This window comes from Aedes albopictus, chromosome 2 (assembly GCF_035046485.1).
Source record: "Aedes albopictus strain Foshan chromosome 2, AalbF5, whole genome shotgun sequence".
Classification (NCBI taxonomy): Eukaryota; Metazoa; Arthropoda; class Insecta; order Diptera; family Culicidae; genus Aedes; species Aedes albopictus.
This window is the reverse complement of record NC_085137.1, coordinates 393,800,889-393,822,869: the sequence shown is the minus strand read 5'-3', so window position 1 is coordinate 393,822,869 and position 21,981 is coordinate 393,800,889. Positions and strand designations below refer to the sequence as shown.

At 44.0% G+C, this 21,981-nt stretch overlaps 4 protein-coding genes across 4 annotated transcripts in view; all 4 read left to right on the top strand.

The window, feature by feature from the left end:
• The window catches only part of LOC109410769 (protein lin-28 homolog), a 36,671-nt gene extending 33,476 nt beyond the window's left edge, over nucleotides 1–3,195 (top strand). The window contains exon 5 of the mRNA XM_019684294.3: nucleotides 1,765–3,195. Coding sequence (XP_019539839.2) covers nucleotides 1,765–1,770 — 6 coding nt within the window. The 3' untranslated portion in view covers nucleotides 1,771–3,195. The remainder of the gene's footprint in view (nucleotides 1–1,764) is intronic.
• A 1,411-nt stretch (nucleotides 3,196–4,606) lies between these two features.
• On the top strand, nucleotides 4,607–6,679 carry LOC115256725 (uncharacterized). The gene has a single exon (XM_062848510.1). The coding sequence runs from the start codon at nucleotides 4,607–4,609 to the stop codon at nucleotides 6,677–6,679; it is 2,073 nt and encodes a 690-aa protein (XP_062704494.1).
• Nucleotides 6,680–6,697: 18 nt separating this feature from the next.
• LOC134286827 (uncharacterized) lies at nucleotides 6,698–8,587 on the top strand. The gene has a single exon (XM_062848509.1). It carries the CDS (start codon nucleotides 6,698–6,700, stop codon nucleotides 8,585–8,587), a length of 1,890 nt encoding a protein of 629 aa, XP_062704493.1.
• A 4-nt stretch (nucleotides 8,588–8,591) lies between these two features.
• On the top strand, nucleotides 8,592–9,296 carry LOC134286826 (uncharacterized). Its single transcript, XM_062848508.1, has one exon. The coding sequence runs from the start codon at nucleotides 8,592–8,594 to the stop codon at nucleotides 9,294–9,296; it is 705 nt and encodes a 234-aa protein (XP_062704492.1).
• The last annotated feature ends 12,685 nt before the right edge of the window (nucleotides 9,297–21,981 follow it).

Here is a 21,981-nt window from a genome sequence, read left to right as displayed (position 1 = left end):
GTCCTGGGGACTTGTTCCGCAAGTCCTGGGGACTTGTTCCGCAAGTCCTGGGGACTTGTTCCGCAAGTCCTGGGGACTTGTTCCGCAAGTCCTGGGGACTTGTTCCGCAAGTCTTAGGGACTTGTACCGCAAGTCTTGGGGACTTGTACCGCAAGTCCTGGGGACTTGTACCGCAAGTCCTGGGGACTTGTACCGCAAGTCCTGGGGACTTGTACCGCAAGTCCTGGGGACTTGTACCGCAAGTCCTGGGGACTTGTACCGCAAGTCCTGGGGACTTGTACCGCAAGTCCTGGGGACTTGTACCGCAAGTCCTGGGGACTTGTACCGCAAGTCCTGGGGACTTGTACCGCAAGTCCTGGGGACTTGTTCCGCAAGTCCTGGGGACTTGTTCCGCAAGTCCTGGGAACTTGTTCCGCAAGTCCTGGGGACTTGTTCCGCAAGTCCTGGGGACTTGTTTCGCAAGTCCTGGGGACTTGTTCCGCAAGTCCTGGGGACTTGTTCCGCAAGTCCTGGGGACTTGTTCCGCAAGTCCTGGGGACTTGTTCCGCAAGTCCTGGGGACTTGTTCCGCAAGTCCTGGGGACTTGTTCCGCAAGTCCTGGGGACTTGTTCCGCAAGTCCTGGGGACTTGTTCCGCAAGTCCTGGGGACTTGTTCCGCAAGTCCTGGGGACTTGTTCCGCAAGTCCTGGGGACTTGTTCCGCAAGTCCTGGGGACTTGTTCCGCAAGTCCTGGGGACTTGTTCCGCAAGTCCTGGGGACTTGTTCCGCAAGTCCTGGGGACTTGTTCCGCAAGTCCTGGGGACTTGTTCCGCAAGTCCTGGGGACTTGTTCCGCAAGTCCTGGGGACTTGTTCCGCAAGTCCTGGAGACTTGTTCCGCAAGTCCTGGGGACTTGTTCCGCAAGTCCTGGGGACTTGTTCCGCAAGTCCTGGGGACTTGTTCCGCAAGTCCTGGGGACTTGTTCCGCAAGTCCTGGGGACTTGTTCCGCAAGTCTTGGGGACTTGTACCGCAAGTCCTGGGGACTTGTACCGCAAGTCCTGGGGACTTGTACCGCAAGTCCTGGGGACTTGTACCGCAAGTCCTGGGGACTTGTACCGCAAGTCCTGGGGACTTGTACCGCAAGTCCTGGGGACTTGTACCGCAAGTCCTGGGGACTTGTACCGCAAGTCCTGGGGACTTGTACCGCAAGTCCTGGGGACTTGTACCGCAAGTCCTGGGGACTTGTATCGCAAGTCCTGGGGACTTGTACCGCAAGTCCTGGGGACTTGTTCCGCAAGTCCTGGGGACTTGTTCCGCAAGTCCTGGGAACTTGTTCCGCAAGTCCTGGGGACTTGTTCCGCAAGTCCTGGGGACTTGTTCCGCAAGTCCTGGGGACTTGTTCCGCAAGTCTTGCTCCGCAAGAGCTCAGGGCAAGTTTGCAAGTCACCAGAACTTGTGTTTTCCTAATTCCCTGTACTAATTCGCAAGTCTGTTAGAGCTGGCATGTAGTTCCTTGACCCTATCACCTTTCTAGAAATAGAATAATAGCTTTTTCGGACATGATATGTTATTTGATTTTCATAAAACATTGATGATTATTTAAAAATATCAAAATGATTTCAAATCGATTCACGAGACTTTTGGAGTTTTTAACTGTCATAATAAAAAACATGTTCTAAACTTGAACATGTTTAAATTAAATGAAACAAATGCTGGCATAAATATATTCGTGATTGGTCTGGAACTAATTGGTATTTTTTTTTATTATCTCCACATCTCATCCAGACGTAACAGCAGTTGTACCAAACACTGACGGCGCCAACAGGATAACGAAATGAGGCAAACGGAAGCAATAAGGATAACGAACGAAACGAAGAACTTAAGCGTTTTTCCCTAAAACGCTTACCGGTTTGCGCCATCGCTACAATCAACCCACCATCTACCTCATCAACAGTACACTACGCATAAGCAAACGTTACCGCAGCAGTACAAACGAAAACCAACGATTCCTCATGAAGAAGAAATATTACCATACTTTCACCTCGGAAAAAAAGAAAAAAAAATGTTCCATACCATGTAGAACGCAAGCTAGGACTAAGGGCAGTATAAACGAGTAGGCTCGTACCAACACTGACTAGAGAGAGGGCTGTTGTCCTTTTTTGACCCACCCTTTTCTCGCGTGTCTTCTTCGCCAAATGACTTTTTTTTGTAGTTTGTACAAACCCATCATACGTATAGGATAATGTTAAGGCACCATCGGCGGCGCGCGTGTGGAGTTTATTCCAATATTAGATGTAGATTGTGTGAAGTGGATTTGTACTCAACCAGGGAGGATAATTGAGTGGGATGCGAGTGAGAGTGAGTGCGTTCGTGTAAATACAGTATGTGCAATCAATGCAAGTTTAAGCGAGAAGAAACAATAGAAACCGTTATCGCACAGCGGTTAAAATCAGATCATATACATTCACCCTTTTTTATTTATGATGGATTGAGTTTGGAAACATTCATATCGAAGCATTCTGAGAGAAATGAAATATAAAATCCTGTAATTGCCCACCCTTCATCGAAAGTTACTAGAACATACATTCTGGTAAGGTTTAATTTGCTACCATAGGAGCGTACCTTTTTTCGTAGTCACTATTTAGCTAAGAAGCGGAGAGTTTGATTTAATAAAAATTTTATTAGCTTTATTCGTTTTCGGGAAGTAGAAGACTTTTATTTGATGACAATCCATTTATACGCGTTGATCCATTGCTTATAGTTTCTTTGAATATCGAAATGTGCCATTGCTTTTCAATAGACCTTGTTATGTGTATCGATAGTTCATTATTCATAACCACTTATCACTTTCTTTGAATTATGTTTCCAGACACCAGATACATATAAATTTGCCACCCCAAATAGGACGTAGTATCATTTCAGCAGTCTCTTCAATTTATCATAACGCAATGGCCATCCATCTATAATGCCTCCATCCAATAATACATCTTTCCATACAGGAACTCCTTCCACAGTCCGAATAACTAAGGCCTTCTCTTCAAGTGGAAATTGATGATGTTCTACATGTAGTATCCGGTGAATAAGTAACATCTAATTTAGAGCACAAGGAATATCAACGCGTACTGGTTACTTATATGGCATCAACCCAAAAACTATCATGCGTCTCCATTTGCTTTCATTGTTGCTGCTGTGAATAGTTCCATGCATTCTCCAGGTATTGCACTACAAGCTAACGCTGAAATCAATATTACAACTAGTTTTAAATATGGAGTGGCTACTGGGTGGACATTCGGGTTATCCGGAACATCCGTTAAAATTGACCAACTCATTACTCATATTTGTTCCAGAAATCTAAGAATAAAACCACTGCTGCGATTAGTTTGAAACTTAGAGTAGCCACTATATGGGCCTTTGAGGTATCCGAATCCTCCGCAAATGTGGCCAATTCATGAAAATTGTTCCAGATCATCGCGATTTTTTGAAACTCATTTAATGAAGCAATGTAGGGTTGAACCTTTTGTTTATCCGGAATATTCGTAAATGTGCTCAAATAAAACCAGAATATTTTTCTATTGTGAGAATTTTGTAAATCAGGGTGGCCACTGGCTGGACCTTATGATTATCTAAACATCCGTAAAAGTAGTACATTCATGAAAATTGTGCTGCAGCAACACGATGTTTTCCAATCTCATTTGTTTTAGTCATCTAAGGAAGGAACCAATGTTTCGTCTGATTTATAAGTGACCACAGTGGCATATATATCAAAAGGTGGAACCTGGTGGAACATCCACTTTGTTGAGTGTGATAGTTTGTAAATCCAAATACATGTGTAGCTAGGTAGATTTTGTTGTGTAGAGTCTCTCAATTTGTGCAATAATTGTCCTTGTCTCTCCATGTATCTTTGTATTGTACCTAGTTTACCGATAATACTCGAACTCGAAGACGATTAGGGCTAGCTAGGCGACAACCATCAAATAAACAGCTAATTGGCTTTTGACCACCGCACAATACGGTCGTTTCACTAAGCCCGTGTAATTTATAGCCGTCCGAGTGTCCCGAAGTTCCCCGTTTTCCGTGGCCACAGTCCTCGCCGCGTGTGCAGCTATTTCGAAGAGTGAACATATAAAAGTGATCCTTCGAACCGGATTTGTCCCGGTTGTGACCCGTGGATCTGTGCTGGACGATTGAAAGTTTGGTGAAGTGACCACAGAAAACGTGGAACTCGGTCGGGTGTGCATGGGCATTGTGTGATTGTGAAATGGACGCTGGACATTGTGTGCGCTTTGTGAACGTGAACTATTGAATGCGAACAATTACCAATTGAAATTGGACACTGAAAAAGAAATTGAGCTTGTGCATGAGAAGAATTTGCATGATTGTGAAGAAAGAGTGGTCTGCGGGCAAAAAGAAAGCGTACAGAGAGTGGGGAATCGTGCTGTGAAGGTCTAAAGCCTGCGGTGTTGTGCGCCATTGAAGAATACCAGCTGGATCGCCGCGTGGTTTGATCGCTGATGCATGTATGCCCTTCATGCTTTTCAGGTCGGTCCTAGTTGGAATTGGTAAGCGTTATAAATCATAAGATCGTGCAAGTGGGTGCGTTGTTTCCGGGAGTGAAGCCTAGCCAGCAATGGCCGCCGAGAAGAAAATTCTCTTGTCCTCCTATTCTCGCATGATGGACAGCATTAAGTCCCGTGCGGAAAAATTGCTCATTTTTGTGCGTTCTTTTGATTCCGAGAAGCAAGACAAGTCTCTTCTCGAAGACAAGCTACAGTCAGTAAATGAAATGCGTTCCTATTTCCATGAGACAGATGTGAAGTTGTACGGGTTGCTCAAGGAAGATGAGGTCAAAGATTGGCAAATGACTAGTGAGGGGATAGAAGACACGCTCGACGAAATCCGCCATCTTATCCGTAGCAAACTCCGTGACATAGATCCCCCAAAGCCAGTGTCAGCCCAAGTTTCCAGTGCAACTAGCCAAGGTTCCCATCCCAAATTGCCAGACATTCCCCTTCCCCGGTTCAATGGCCAACTCGAAGATTGGATTAGCTTCAAGAACCAGTTCAATGCCCTTGTGAAGCGTCGTGAAGGTCTTTCGGAAAGTGAGAAGTTATTCTACCTCAAAGCCGCCATACAAGATGGTGCCGCGCGCCATGTTCAGTCATCCGAGGATTCCTTCGCGTCCCTTTGGAAGGCTCTTTGTTCGGAGTTTGAGAACAAAAGGATCCTAGTCGACAAGCATATTGCCCAATTGTTCCATGTAAAACCCATTCTCCGCGAATCTGGTTCAGCCTTGCGAAATTTGCTAAATGACGTCACGCGTAACATTCGAGCCTTAGCCAACCTCGAATTAAAACTCGAACCTCTTTTGGAGCAGTTTCTGATCCACTTGGTCTGCACTCGCCTTGATGCTCGCACTCGGAAGGATTTTGAGCTGCAATTGACCGACAACGCCCTGCCATCCTGGGATAAGTTGTTGGACTTCCTACAATCTCGCTGCCGATGTCTGGAGAACATCGAACAAGATGGAAAAGATACTGCGCCCAATCAGTCCTCGCGTCTACGACCAGAACGCTCTGGGTCTCATGTGGTGAGAACCTTACCCGAAAAATCATACACCCAAAATCCCAGCTTCGGTAACGTCACCTGTTTCGTTTGCAAAGGTACACACTTTTTGAATCGATGCGACCAATTTCTGAACCTAGCTCCAAACGATCGCTTTGCCAAGATCAAGAGCCTAGGTATTTGCTTGAACTGCTTCAGCAATAAGCACTACGTGCACGAATGCAAGGGTAGCTCGTGTCGTAAATGTGGTCGTCGACACCATACGTTGTTGCATGAATCCGATTCGAACTCGTCGTCTTCTGTAAGAGATGTTCACCAACCACCAGATTCGCACCCCATACAACGATCTTCAACTGCTCCTACCCCCTCGTCGATCAACTCGGCGATTAGTCCTGTCTCTCCGTCGACTACACGATCACGCCAATACGTACTCTACACAGCTGTCGGGCTTGTAGAAGATGCTCATGGGAACTCAATTGAGTGTCGAATTTTACTCGATTGTGGTTCGATGCATAATTTGATCGCAGCACGACTTGTCAATGTATTGAAGCTACCGAAAACGAATGCGAATGTCAACATTCTTGGTGTCACTGGCTCACCTCAATTGATCAAAGACAAGGTCAGAGCAACGATTCGCTCCACCTTGACCAAGGCCTCGTTCAATTTGGAATTTTTGGTCATGAAAAAGGTCACAACCGACCTGCCAATGAAGTCGTTCCAAATAGATTCCGATCAGATTCCAACAGATGTAGCACTGGCAGACCCTTCGCTCAATCGATCGCGACGAATCGATATGCTGTTAGGAATCCAAGTGTTCAATGAGCTATTCACAGGTCAATCGTTTTCGTTGACAGATGATCACACGTTCTGGTGTAAAGAGACCATTTTTGGATGGGTAGTTGGTGGTGCAGTTTACGAGCAGGGAGCAGAGCAATCTTCCTCGAACATGTGCGGAGTCGTGACGAACGAAGCGTTGAGCGAACAGATGAGCAGGTTCTGGGAAACGGAAGCCATTCCCGAGCCTCGAAAGTTGACCGAAGATGAACTAGCTGCAGAACGAAGTTTCCAAGAGAAATGTCGGAGACTACCAGATGGGCGATACGAAGTTGGACTGCCACTCAAGAACAGCATCGATTAATTGGGTGAGAGCGAGACGATGGCACTGCGCAGATTTGTACTAGTTGAGCGACGATTGATACACAACCCGAACGTCTACGAGCAGTACCGAGCATTCATGGCAGACTATCACGATCAAGGGCATATGGTCAAGACAAACCAGATGGTCGAGGGGGCGTACTTCATGCCCCATCATGCGCTGTTCAACCCGGCGAGCACCACTACTAAGACGAAAGTCGTTTTTGATGCGTCGGCGACGACAACGACGGGAACGTCACTGAACGATCACCTTTTCGTCGGTCCCGTGGTCCAGCGAAAGCTAGCAGATACAGTCCTGCGATTCCGAATCCCGAAAATTGCGTTCACTGCGGACATCACCCAAATGTTTCGGCAGATCGTCATAAGACCGCAAGATCGCAAATGGCAACAGATTTTTTGGCGTTCGCAACAGGACGTTCCTTTGGAGGTGTACCAGTTGGCTACAGTCACTTACGGCACGGCATGTGCACCCTTCCTTGCGACACGTGTACTAAAGCAGCTGTGCGAAGACGAGAGCGAGCGTTTCCCCTTGGCATCGAAGGCGGGAACCGAAGACTACTACATGGACGACCTGTTGAGTGGGGTGAATACAGTGGAAGAAGCGATGGAGATGCAATCCGAGTTCGTCGAAATGATGTCATCCGGAGGCTTTGTGCTACACAAGTGGGCCTCCAATCACCCTGCATTGTTGCAATCCGTTCCGAATTCCGACGCCGAGCAAGTCGCATTTTTCGAGGACGAGAAGACCACACGAACACTAGGGTTAACCTGGCAGCCCCGCAACGATGTGTTCCTCACGAAAGTACACGAGATTCAGTTCCATACCGGCCAACCAACGAAGCGAACTGTGTATTCGGACATTGCGAAACTGTACGACCCACTAGGCCTGCTGGGTCCGCTGATCTTTGCTGCGAAAGTGAAGCTGCAGAAACTGTGGCACCTCGAAGTGGACTGGGACGAAGCTTTGAGCACCGAAGAGACCGAATCTTGGGAATGTTTCCGCAACCAAATATTTCAGATGGGCGAAATCTCGATTCCACGCTGTGTACTCCCCTACAATTCAGACAACAGCATAGAATTACACAGCATAGAATTGCACGGCTTTTGCGATGCATCCGACCTGGGCTACGGTGCATGCGCCTACATTCGATCGGTCGATTCGAATAACGATTGTTCGGTATTATTGCTAACTTCTAAGTCTCGAATCGCACCCCTCAAAAACGCAAAACTGACTACCGCACGTCTCGAACTTTGCGGTGCTCTTGTACTTGCACGATTGATGTCTAACATTACGCAAAACTTGAGCATTACCTTTTCCAGAATCACTCTCTGGTCCGATTCCACGACCGCTTTAGCTTGGATTAGGACCGACCCAAGCAGACTGAAAACCTTCGTCTGCAATCGCGTTATAGACATCCGAAACCTGACACACGACATGGAATGGAGGTACGTCAATACCCTCAACAACCCTGCTGATGTCCTATCCCGAGGTCTATTACCAAGCGAAATCAAGGACTGCGAACAATGGTGGACTGGACCACTGTTCCTGCGAGAAACCGACACCTTTTGGCCGAACCAACCACAAAACACACCCGCAGAGCAGCTCCCGGAAACGAAAAACACCACAATTAGCCTCACAGTCACAGACCCTCCTGTAGAGTTCCGGTTGTTCGAGATCGAAAGTGAGTTCCGGAAAATGCAACGAAAAATGGCATGGGTGCTACGGTTCATCGACAACGTTCGTAAGGGACACCAGAAAGATCATCGATACAGAGAGCTGACCGTTCCAGAACTTCATCAAGCAACAGTGGCCCTGACCAGCATTGCGCAGAGAGAAGCCATCCCAGACGACATCCAACGCCTACGCTCTGGAAAGCAAGAACAAGCTTAGGGAAATGTACGACATGTTCCAGTCACAACAACTTAAAACCAAGCTGGACGACTTTTGTGCCAAATCAGCAATCGAATGGCACCTGATCCCACCTTCCGCCCCACACTTTGGAGGTTTGTGGGAGGCCGGCGTACGCTCTGCCAAATACCACTTGAAGCGCATCACTGGAACCGCCAACATGAACTTCGAGGAATACACCACCGTCCTCGCCCGCATAGAAGCCCTGCTGAATTCGCGGCCAATAACCGCACTATCTGAAGATCCCAGTGACATCAGCCCGGTAACTCCTGGCCACTTCCTGGTGAGTCGTCCGTTGACCGACATTGCTGAACCCGACCAAACGGAGCGCAAAGAGACTACGCTTTCCCGCTGGCAACGACAGTCCCAAATGGTGCAACATTTCTGGGCCCGATGGTCGAATGATTACATTACGACAATGCAGAACCGCAACAAATGGCACAAACCGTTCCCTGTGAAGCCTGGACAGTTGGTGATCATCCGAGAAGACAACCAGCCACCGATGAACTGGAAACTGGGGAGGATCGAACAAGTGTTCCCTGGACTGGACGGACTGGTACGAGTGGCCGATGTACGATCTGGTGGCAAACTAGTTCGAAGACCAATTGCAAAGCTGTGCCTACTGCCGGTGGACGACAACGTAGTGCAGCCTGACGACGACCTCCACGAAGACGAGAACGACAGCGAATGATGAGATTGAAATTTTCCAATTTCAATGGGGGCAGCATGTTGAGTGTGATAGTTTGTAAATCCAAATACATGTGTAGCTAGGTAGATTTTGTTGTGTAGAGTCTCTCAATTTGTGCAATACATAGTTAGTTGTCCTTGTCTCTCCATGTATCTTTGTATTGTACCTACACGGAGCCGCCAAACTACCCAAAATTGAGTTCTTTTGACGCAATCCCATAGTTCGGCCCAATAAGCCAAATTTGAGTAAATCGATTAAACTCACACTAGGTAAATTCAACCCAAGACCCCCCTCATTCAACCCAAATTTGAGTAAACCTGCATTTACCCAAAATTGGCTTATTGGGCTCAAGGACCCCCGTTGGGTAGATGCATCTCTGTTTGTTTTTGACAACATCGATGAGGGAAAGAGGGAAAACAACCTAATTTTGGGTAACTAGTTTATTCGATATACTCAGCTTTGAGTAAAATCTACGCAAAAATTAGGTAGTTTGATTTCTCCGTGTAGTTTACCGATAATACTCGAACTCGAAGACGATTACGGCTAACTAGGCGACAACCATCAAATAAACAGCTAATTGGCTTTTGACCACCGCACAATAAGGTCGTTTCACTAAGCCCGTATAATTTATAGCCGTCCGAGTGTCCTGAAGTTCCCCGTTTTCCGTGGCCACAGTCCTCGCCGCGTGTGCAGCTATTTCGAAGAGTGAACACACTTATTGTTGATTTTCCAGTACATGTAAAGGAATAAAATCAATAGGGGGATTCACTTAACAGCGTAAACTGATTAAACTGATTAAACGTCGCGATCACCAAGGCAATCTTTGGTTATTTCATTCGCAAAATCATGAAACATTTCAAATAAGCAGAAAATCATGGCTTACGCAGCAATTTAATCTGTTTGGTGAGTACTCCTAATAATGGACACATTCTACCGTGAAGTTACAACGTTTTGACGCATTCGTAGCCAGATTTTCCACTATAACACATAAAAAACGATTGTTAACCTCAAAATATTTTTTCATATTCGGATTCCTTGTAAAATTTCTGATGTATTTGACCTATTAAACAATTTGTTATCATCAGAAAAACGTATTTAAAATGCGTATTTGTAGCGTGACGTTACAACGCGCTAGAATCTGACCCTCTCTACCACGCAACCAACATCTTAAAACATCTGCTCGGATTTTTTATGTTATTCTGAATTTTCTTCCCACCATTGGAATTAATTGGTTTGTTCTTCAATTCAAGGAAATAAAACATATGAATTTCGGATTTGTTTTTGGATAATCGACTTTTACATTTCGTGACGTTACAACGCCCGTTCAGTTACAAACAGGGTTCTGCTCGCGTTGTAACGTCACGAAAATGCACATCATGATAAAATCAGAATAATCAGCCAAATCTGTCCGAATTTGTGAATATATTACTGCATTATCTTTACTGCTTCAAGGGGAACCTTATGCTGTTGAAAATCCGTTGTGTGATAAATGGCTCAGAGGGCCAAGTTATTGCTATCAGCATTATGAATACTCCTTCATGAAGGTTAATGACACCGGCACCAATCTTCGGCTTAGTACCAACCATATTCTTCTAATTTTACCCAAAAGATTAGATCCCTGAGATCCATTACTTCGCACCGCCAGATATTTATATTTTTCAACATAGAACTCATCACGCCGTCGAGATTAACATTTATTCAATAATCTATGCTATTTTATTTTATTTTTATTTTATTTTTAAAAAATCTTAATTACTCAGAGAGTTGGTTTCTTTCGCAGAGTTATTTGATAAGTCAAAGACTTACAACTGATTTGCCATTGAACATGAGATTTCGCCACTGGGCTACGCTAATTAAAAGTTTATAATGGTTTGCGAATCATTAGAATTTCTCAAAAAAGTTTTCTACAAGTTTTGACTAGTTGAGAAACTAACAGTCAAAATGCTAACATTTTAAATTACTTTTTAAAAAGTTACAACTTTTCTTTTTTAAATAAATATAATGTACCTGATTTTTTCAAAATTTCAACTACCACTAGGCAAGTGAACCTTAAACCAAACAACTTTGAAACGGAAGATCCTTGAAAAGTTAAACAACTCTCCAAGTAATCAGGGTCCTGCGATATATGAGTCGGTGATTCTTGTGATATCAAAGACAGACGTTACACTGTGCTATACACGCATCGACCCAAAACATCTTTCCTTCATCAATCAGCGTTAGCAATAAAAAAACACTCAGAATGGTACGTCACAACAGAATCATAACAGAATAGGTCAGGTCCGCATGGGTACGAACGATGGCCTCGGTGCAACATGCGTAAGCAGTTTGCATCGAGGCACTCGAGTACGCAGTGCGCCACATGTTTTGCTGATTGCACTTTTACTCGTGGGTGGTCGTCCGTTTGGACGATGCGCTAAGGCTCATGTTCTACCAAATAAGTTATTGCCAAAATATTGTCACCGCCGCCCCAGGCGTATATCTATCTATCTCTTTTAGGCATATGTACTTACATTGTAATAATCGAGTGAAAAACTAAATAAAAGGAACTTCGGTTCCAGTACCAGGACAGTCTTGTTCTGACTCCAAAGCTATGCGTTTCAATACACTTCGGTGTACACTGAAATCTCCCTTTAGCAACCTGATGCTCAGGCACTGCTAACTTCATAGGAATGGCTTAAGGTCGGGGACAAAGAAGTATCAGAAGTTTTTGATTTGAATGCATAGTCCCCGGACGGACTATGTGACATAATTTCCATCCCATATATTTCAAGATCATTATTATTTAGACAGTTGGTGTCCTCGACAAAGTTGTTTGGCTGGTCAAGAACTTTCAATTGATTTCAATATGATTTCAAATCCTTCCATTAGGAGGCGCTAGAGGGCATACACATTTTTAGTTTCGTTTATATCAGGATACTGAATTACTAGAAATATTGTTGCTTCGGTAAAGTTATTTGGTAGATCAAGGACTTTCAGTTAAATTACCGTTTGGATTTTATTTCTGCCGCACCGTGGCGCTTAGTTGCAAATTTTCAAAAGCATACCATTTTTTTATTTATCATGAAACATTCTACAAGCCGTGGCACGGTAAAGGCTGGATATGCTGCGCCATTCAGATCCCATTGTGATCCACTAGCCTCTGCCCAGCAACTCCTATCCCTACCTCCACGCGGTACCAGCCGGAAACTATGAGCAACCTTAGGTAAGATCGGGTAACCAACCTCGGTGGGAACTTTGGTCGTAGGCTGACAGGGAAGGGAGGGGGGGGGGGGGTTTGCTTCGGCAAACCTGAGCGTCTGTTCTCCAGGAGGAGCGGCTCACAACAGCGTCTGATCCCCATGTTAGGGGCGGCTGATCTACGTCCGAGTGCCAGGGAAGGACTCCAAGCTCAACTGTGCACTATGGTCCTCCGGAAAGTAGGGGCTAGCCGTGAAAAAAACATTGTAACGGAAAATCAGCAACAGAATAATACGAACCGAGACCAACGGCAACGACCCCAGCGAACAAAAAGGACTTGCGATTGGAAACTCGGTACGTGGAACTGCCGATCTCTCAACTTCATTGGGAGCACCCGCATACTCGCCGATCTACTGAAGGACCGCGGGTTCGGCATCGTAGCGCTGCAGGAGGTGTGTTGGACAGGATCCATGGTGCAAACGTTTAGAGGTACTCATACCATCTACCAGAGCTGCGGCAACACACGCGAGCTGGGAACAGCTTTCATAGTGACGGGTGACATGCAGAGGCGCGTGATCGGTTGGTGGCCGATCGACGAAAGAATGTGCAGGTTGAGGATCAAGGGCCGATTCTTCATCTTCAGCATAATAAACGTGCACAGCCCACACTCCGGAAGTACTGATGATGACAAGGACGCATTTTACGCGCAGCTCGAATGCGAGCACGATCGCTGCCCAAGCCACGACGTCAATATCATCATAGGAGATTTGAACGCTCGGGTGGGCCAGGAGGAGGAATTCAGACCGACGATAGGTAAGTTCAGCGCCCACCAGCAGACGCCGACACGAATGCCTACTATGGTAAAGTGTCGTAAATAAATAATAATAATAATAATAATAAACCAGCAGACGAACGAAAACGGCCTACGACTCATTGATTTCGCTGCCTCCAAAAATATGGCCATACGTAGCACCTTTTCCTAACACAGCCTCCCTTATAGTTACACCTGGAGATCACCACAGCAGACGGAATCTCAAATCGATCACGTTCTGATTGACGGACGGCACTTCTCCGACATTATCGACGTCAGGACCTATCGTGGCGCCAATATCGACTCCGACCACTATCTGGTGATGTTCAAACTGCGCTCAAAACTCTCCGTCATCAACAATGTACCGTACCGGCGACCGCCACGGTACAACCTAGAGCGACTGAAGCAACCGGATGTCGCCTCAGCATACGCGCAGGATCTCGAGGCCGCGTTGCCAGACGAGGGCGAGCTCGATGAGGCCCCTCTAGAGGACTGCTGGAGTACAGTGAAAGCAGCCATCAACGACGCAGCAGAGAGCACCATCGGGTACGTGGAACGGAATCGACGGAACGAATGGTTCGACGAAGAGTGCAGAACGGTTTTGGAGGACAAGAATGCAGCGAGGGCGGTAATGCTGCAGCAAGGGACTCGACAGAACGTGGAACGTTATAAACAGAATCGGAAACAGCGGACCCGCCTTTTTCGGGAGAAAAAGCGCCGCCTGGAAGAAGCGGAGTGTGAAGAAATGGAACTGCTGTGCCGTTCCCAAGAAACACGGAAGTTCTATCAGAAGCTCCAAGCATCCCGCAACGGCTTCGTGCCGTGAGCCGAAATATGCAGGGATAAAGACGGACGCCTCTTGACGGACGGCCGTGAGGTGATCGAAAGGTGGAAGCAGCACTTCGATCAGCACCTGAACGGCGTGGAGAACGTAGGCACGGGAGCCCACGGCAACGGAGGAAACGACGACGCCAATGCAGCGGTGGACGGAAATGAACCATCTCCCACGCTGAGGGAAGTTAAGGATGCCATTCACCAGCTCAAAACCAACAAAGCAGCTGGTAAGGATGGTATCGCAGCTGAACTCATCATGATCGGCCCAGAAAAGTTGGCCACCTGTCTGCATCGGCTGATAGTCAGGATTTGGAAAACCGAACAGCTACCGGGGGAGTGAAAGGAAGGGGTAGTCTACCCCATTCACAAGAAAGGCGACCATTTGGAATTTGAGAACTACAGGGCGATCACTATTTTGAATGCTGCCTACAAAGTGCTATTCCAGATCATCTTCCGTCGTCTGTCACCTAAAACGAATGAGTTCGTGGGAAGTTATCAAGCCGGCTTCATCGACGGCTGGTCGACAATGGACCAGATCTTTACCGTACGGCAAATCCTCCAGAAATGCCGTGAATACCAGGTCCCAACACATTACCTGTTCATCGACTTCAAAGCGGCATACGACAGTATCGACCGTGCAGAGCAATGGAGAATCATGGACGAAAACGGCTTTCCTGGGAAGCTGACTAGACTGATTAAAGCAACGATGGACGGTGTGCAAAACTGTTTCGGGTTTCGGGTGAACTATCCAGTTCATTCGAATCTCGCCGGGGACTGCGACAAGGTGACGGACTCTCATGTCTACTCTGGAAGGTGTGATGCGACGAGCCAGGCTCAACAGCCGCGGAACAATTTTCACAAAATCCGGTCAATTTGTGTGCTTTGCGGACGGCATGGATATTATCGCTAGAACATTTGGAACGGTGGCAGAGCTGTACACTTGCCTGAAACGCGAAGCAGCAAAGGTCGGACTGGTGATGAATGCCTCAAAAACAAAGTACATGCTGGTAGGCGGAGGAATTCGTCTACCTCGGATACTTACTGACGGCTGACAACAACGTGAGCCGTGAAATTCGGAGGCGCATCATCAGTGGAAGTCGGGCCTACTACGGGCTCCAGAAGAAACGATTCACCCACGCACCAAATGCACCATGTACAAAACGCTAATAAGACCGGTGGTTCTCTACGGACACGAGACATGGACCATGCTCGAGGAGGACCTGCAAGCACTTGGAGTTTTCGAGCGACGCGTGCTAAGGACGATCTTCGGCGGCGTGCAGGAGAACGGTGTGTGGCGGAGAAGGATGAACCACGAGCTCGCTGCACTTTACGGCGAACCCAGCATCCAGAAGGTGGCCAAAGCCGGAAGGATACGGTGGGCAGGGCATGTTGCAAGAATGCCGGACAACAACTCTGCAAAGCTGGTGTTTGCAACTGATCCGGTTGACACAAAAAGGCGTGGAGCGCAGAGAGCACGATGGGCGGACCAGGTGGAGCGTGACTTGGCGAGCATCGGGCGCGACCGAGGATGGAGAGCGACAGCCACGAACCGTGTATTATGGAGAAATAGAGAGGATGGCCAAAATGTTTGGGATAGACAACTTTTTTTTCTCTCACAAAAAAGTTCAACATGCTATAACTATCCATAGAGTGCATCAAAAAATCTCAAATTTTGACTGTTTGTCAAGCTATTATATGTGCATCATTATCTCCAGTTTTCCTTTTTGGGCGTTGGAGGGTGAAATAAAAACCGAAAACTACCATTTGTGAAGTGTTCTCGAATAATAACCTTTGACGGATAAAGGAAGCATGAAAAAGGAGAGCTGTGTTTATAAATAAACACAACAGCATCATCATTTAAACATAGTTTTCTTCGAAATATTCCAACTAGGGTGTATTTTACTTTTCCACTTAGTTTTCTTAATGCACTTCCATAGGAATTTACTTAGACATTTTTTGCAAATTGATAATTTATGTATGTATTCATATTCGTACCAACTCCAACTCCACAAACTCTAGAAATATTTATTATGAAACCGTCCTTAATCGGCTGAAAGTCGAACCCTGACACCCTCAAAGTGCTTTGACTGAATATTCGTTTTTATCACCTCGGCGATGCGAATCTCTGAGAGAGCCTGAGATAATTTTAAGAAGATTTAATTAAGATCCTTTACATATACTTGAAAACAAGCCTAAGCATCAAAAATATCAAACAGATCCTTCGCAAATTGGATTACATTTCGAGGATTTGAATTCCTTGCCCAAACACGAAACTGACCCATCTTCTAGTAATCCACTTATTCATCATTTTTGTCCTGTAAGCAAGCAGCCGTATGCAATCAACGACTACAACGAACGACCACGACGGGGCGACAACAGACCAACGACGACGCTGAGTTGCAATAATGAATGGGACACTAGTTTTTCCCACCCAGCAGCATCATCACCGTTTCGATTTTCCGGGATTCTCTTCTGTCCCGCATGCGGCGATGCTTGTCACATTCGCAAAGAGGAATCCGAAAAGAAAATTGCGTTAGTAGTGCCGAGCGAAAAATTCGGCCGCACCCTCAGTTAACCTACATAGAAATAACGCTCCCAGCTCGGATCCAACCAGCCAGCAAGATCAAACACATGAGGCTGGGTGGGGTCCAGCAGTGCGCGGAGGAATCGGTCGTAGTCCGGAAGCAAGAAGAAAGTATTTCTCCCGTGTTGTCATCGCTGCTATCGCTTCTCTAGTTCTGTGCCTATGCCACCACAACTTGGTTGATGTTGTCGTTGGCTCCAGCTTCGCTAGAGATGACGACGATGACTGTTTGTTTGGTTATGGATGATGGTGATGGTGGTCGACGATGGGAAATGAGAGGAAAATGCCGATACGTTACCGAAGAGATCAGCTCTCGGCGATGCGTTCGTGAGAGATGATGGGAGAGAATTGAAATTCTGTGGATAAAGAAACGTGAAAATAATGGTAGATAATAGCCTGCTGGGAAATCTTCAAGTCTTGGCAGTGTTGATTCTCGTGCTTACAGGGTTGCCAGATGGAATAACATTGCTGTGTACCTTAGATTCATGGAATCAGCCTTTGGAGCGTCCCTGAAGCCCCCTGAGACTCCCATGAAGCGCCCGTGACCTTTTTGAAAAGCCCTTTAGATTTATTAGTATCTCCTGAAACCTCCTGAGATTCTCTGGAACTTCCCTGGAACGCCCTGGTATCTCCTGAAATCCCTTGCGCTCCTAGAAACGCCCCTGCCCCTAAAATCTTGAACGCCTCTGAAGCCTCTTAGAACACCCTTTTTTTGAACTCTCTGGAAACCTAGAAATCTTGTCGTCTACGTATCAAATACCCAGGAACAAGACCTGTTCATGCGGACTGCTTCCTTATTAAAGCCTTAACCTTAATTTATGCAAAAAATCCCCTTTTTATGCCTTTCTTAATTTTTGAACCTTTTTCATTTATGCACCTCCAGCCATGTACTTTGGTACCGGCATTAGCCAAATCGGCATCTGGAACTAGATTCAGTGCTGTCATGGTAAAACCACATCTGGTAACTCAAAGTATCCAAAATTAAGTGCCCCCTAGACTGGTACGTCCCCAAGGAGATGACTTCACTATTACGCCCAATTGAAAATTATTCCAGGAAAACCCTTCCAAGCATTCATGAAATGTGTCTGTAGTTATCGCGAAAGGAACATTCTTGCTTAAATTCCTTTCATGAGTTAAGCAGGAATTCTTCGGAACATTTATAGAAAAATTTCCAGGATCACCTCTAGGGACACCGCCAAAAATTCCTTCAGGTATTCTTTCGGGATTGAGCATACATTTTCTGGAATGTTTACCAAGTTAATAAAATAATTTTAGCAAGAGTTACTCTAAAAGTTCCTCTCAAAATCCCTTTAGAATATATCTCTCTCCGTGGATTTCTTCGAACATTTTGCCAGGGATTCCTCCATAGATTCTATCAGGAATTTTCCTTGGAACTTCGTCAAGAGTTTCTCAAGAAATTATTCAAAACATTCATCTTTCATCACTGGTCCACGAGTTTCCTAAGATTCCTTCGAAATTCCTCCTGGGATTTCTTCAGGGTTTCGAAGGGAAACTCTTTTAAGAATTGTTAAATACTTTCTGGCTTATATATTCTCAAACATTTATGAATTCTTTAAGAAATATGGTCAAATATTTTACCAGAAGTTTTTACTTAGGATTTCTTCCACAATTCTTCTAAAAATTTCACTACAATTTTTTCTACGGATTTTTTCAAAGGTCTCTCCAGGAAATCTTTCAAACGATTCTTCTAAAGACGCAATTCCAGGAGACATTTTCCCAATGATTAGGAGATTCTTTAAGAAGTCTCTTTAGGTTTTTCCTTTAAAAATTCAGATTTGTTCTGTTCAGAAACTTTGCAGAATTTATTTTTTGAAATAATTCACAGGTTCCATCATGTATTACCTCATTCATTCAGTGATTTTCTATGACATTTATTTGAAAGAATCCCTCTAAAAATTTCTTGATGTTCCTTCGAAGCTTTCTCCAATAGTTCCTGCGAGAGTGCTTTGGATTTTTTTCAGACCTCCCTTCAGAAGTTCTTCAAGATTTTGTTTTTCAAAGATTCAACTTTTCTGCAAACATAACTCCAGAATCTCTTCTTTAGCATTGTTTGAGAATTTTTTTTAGGATTTTTTTGCTACCTGCAGATAATTTTCCTGTTCTACCAAGTATTATTTAAAACATCCTTGAAGAAATCTTTTTTTTTTTTATTTATTTAGTGGTTTAGTCGAATTGTGTACAAATTCCTTCAGAAATTGTACGCGATTTTTTTTTCAGAGAATTACTACAGAGCTACCTCCAGGAGTTCTTCCAAGGGTTCCGACAGAAAATCTCCAATGATCCCCCAGAAATTTGTGGACCTTTTTTTTACAGGGATGCTGGTTGTTTGTTCGCTATTTCTTCAGAAGTTTTTAAGGGATCCTTCCAGAAATGTATCAACGGATTTTTCCAGGAATCCTCCCAAAACATTCTCAATCATTTTTTCCTTCGAGTTATTTGCAAAGAAGATTCTCCTTGATTTTTTCTGAGAATTAGGGGGGGGGGGGTATCTTAAGGTGTTTTTTTTTCAGGCACTCTCCTAGACATTCATCCCAATATTTGTCCAGAGATAACTTCAGCAATTGCTTCAGAATTTTTTTTCCAGGATTCCTCCGAAAAATCAAGAGTTCCATCGGTGAGTTTCCAAGAGCATTCCCAGGAACTTATTTTTAAACGGTTTGTTGAGTCAACTCTTGGGAAATTTTAAGTTACAATTTCAAAGGATTGCTTAAAAAATCTTCAGAACATTTTTATGAAGTTTTAAAAAAAATCGCAATATTTCTTATTGAAGCGCAGAACCAATTCATAAAAAATAGTCCTTGTAGAAATTTCTGTATGAATCACTGATGGTAGTTTTAAAAAAAAAACCTATTCTGAAGCAAGCTCTGGAGATAAAAATTTCTCATCAAACAAATTTTAAAAGGAATTCCTGTAGCAACCTCTAAAAAAAAAATACCCTGAAGCAATTTCTGAAGAAATCCTCAGTTGAATCCTTGTAGAAATCTTGGGAAGTACTTTTGATAGAATTTCTGGAGGAAAATCTGCAAAAATGCCAGAAAAACTTCCCAAGAAATCACTGGATGAATTTCTGAAGAATTGCCTGGGAAAATATTTTGTAAAACTTCTCGGGAAACCTTTTGTGAAGTTCCAAGAAAAAAAAATTAAGAAAATCTCAGGACGAATTTCTGGAATAATATGCTGTAAGCATACCTACCTAAAAATACGCATAGATAAGCGTCAAGGAAATATTCTTGGAAGAATTCTCGCAGGATTTTTTGGATAAATTCTTGGAGCATTTTATAAACAAATATCTGGTGAACTTTCTGGACAAACACCTGAACGAAATTCTGAACGAATATCTGGAAAATTGGAAGAATTTATCTTTCAAAAAAACTTCTAGATAAAGCTTTGCAGAGAATACTAAAAGAGGAAAAATTCCTTTAAAAAAATGTCGCCTGAAAATTTTCTGAATAAAAGCTTGGTGGATTTCAAGGCCGATTTTCTGAAGTGATTTCCGAAAGAGTCCATGAATTCATTTGACAGAAATCCATAGAAGAATCATTGAACAAATTCATGGAAGAAAATATCATTAGAATGTTTGAAGGAATCTCCAGAGAAAATTCTAAAAAAAAATCCGTGAATGGATTTCTAACGAAATCTTTGTAAATGTATCAAAAGGTGTCTGTGCAGCATTTTTTAAGAAACCTTTGGAGAAATTTCTGGGGAAACGTTTGCTTTTCATAATGAAATGAATTGTTGAAAGCATTTCTGAAAAAAAGTCTATCGATGATTTCTTGAAAGTGTTCTCGTGCATATTCCTGAGAGTAATATATGGTGGGTAATTCTCGCTGAGACCGGCCCACTATTTACACCTTGTCTTCAAAAATGTTTAAGGTGCCGATTTTTTGAAAGCCCTCGCTAAAAAAGTAAGAAAAATGCATTTGGTTACTCAAATTGATGGACCCCCCGTTAGTTAGAGCCACAACAGTTTTTACAGACCCCTCGATTTTGGTCAAATGGTGGCTCACTTAAACCGTTATAACTCGAAAGTTTCTCCAAAAACCACCTCAAAACGAATTGTTGTTAAAAAGAGGAAAGATAGAGCTACTATTTACAATAATAAAAAGTTGGGTCGGCCATATTGATTTTGGCCGCCATTTTGGATGTTTATACCAAAACATTTTTTGCACCATGAGGGCAACCACCGATTTTAAAAATTTTTGCATCAATTGAAAGCTGAGACATTTATACATAACATATCAAAAAATTAGAGATGTCTTTTTCTTCTTTCAAAAGTTATCTGCCGTTTTGTAAAGCATGCCACTTTTCCGCACTGGGCCCGGTGCCAGTCATTTACATAAATGCAGCGTTATTTCGCAGTGTTCACGAACATGAATTTAAATTCTGAGTCCACTAATGGAAAACTGACGGTTTAAGCTTTTCAAAACACTATAAAAGTTATGAAAACAATGCCCGCATCATTGAGAAACAGTCAAAAACGGAAACGAACCTCCGACTTGCGCAAATTTTGCGGCAGGTGCCTTTGTGTATACATGCAGGCGTAAACTCGGATGCTGTTGCATGTCGTTGCCGGTGCGCATGGAAATGTATGGAGAAAACGTGGCTTAATTTACAAAACTGCAGATAACTTTTGATAGGAAAAAAAGACATCTCTAATTTTTTGATATGTTATGTATAAATGCCTCAGCTTTCAATTGATGCAAAAATTTTGAAAATCGGTGGTTGCCCTCATGGTGCAAAAAATGTTTTGATATAAAAATCCAAGATGGCGGCCAAAATCAATATGGCCGACCCAACTTTTTATTATTGTAAATAGTAACTCTATCTTTCCTCTTTTCAACAACAATTCGTTTTGAGGTGGTTTCTGGAGAAACTTTCGAGTTATAATGGTTTAAATGAGCCACCATTTGACCAAAATAGAGGGGTCTGCAAAAACTGTTGTGGTTCTAACTAACGGGGGGTCCATCAATTTGAGTAACCAAATGCATTTTTCTTACTTTTTTAGCGAGAGCTTTCAGAAAATCGGCACCTTAAACATTTTTGAAGACAAGGTGTAAATAGTGGGCCGGTCTCAGCGAGAATTACCCTGGTATATTTTTTTTCAAGAATATCCATGGAAGCCAAAGACATTCAGAATAAAATATCTAGAGGAAATTTTGAAGCAATTTTCGAAGCAAAATTAAGCAAATTAACTTTGAATAGAAAATTGCAGAAGACTTTTCGAAAGAAAATTCCAAACGAATCTAAGAGGATTTCTTAGT

Bases quoted from the DNA above. Each gene is read 5' to 3' on its own strand.
- LOC134286827 (XM_062848509.1), top strand. From the start codon at position 6,698: ATGGCACTGCGCAGATTTGTACTAGTTGAGCGACGATTGATACACAAC.
- LOC115256725 (XM_062848510.1), top strand. From the start codon at position 4,607: ATGGCCGCCGAGAAGAAAATTCTCTTGTCCTCCTATTCTCGCATGATG.
- LOC134286826 (XM_062848508.1), top strand. From the start codon at position 8,592: ATGTACGACATGTTCCAGTCACAACAACTTAAAACCAAGCTGGACGAC.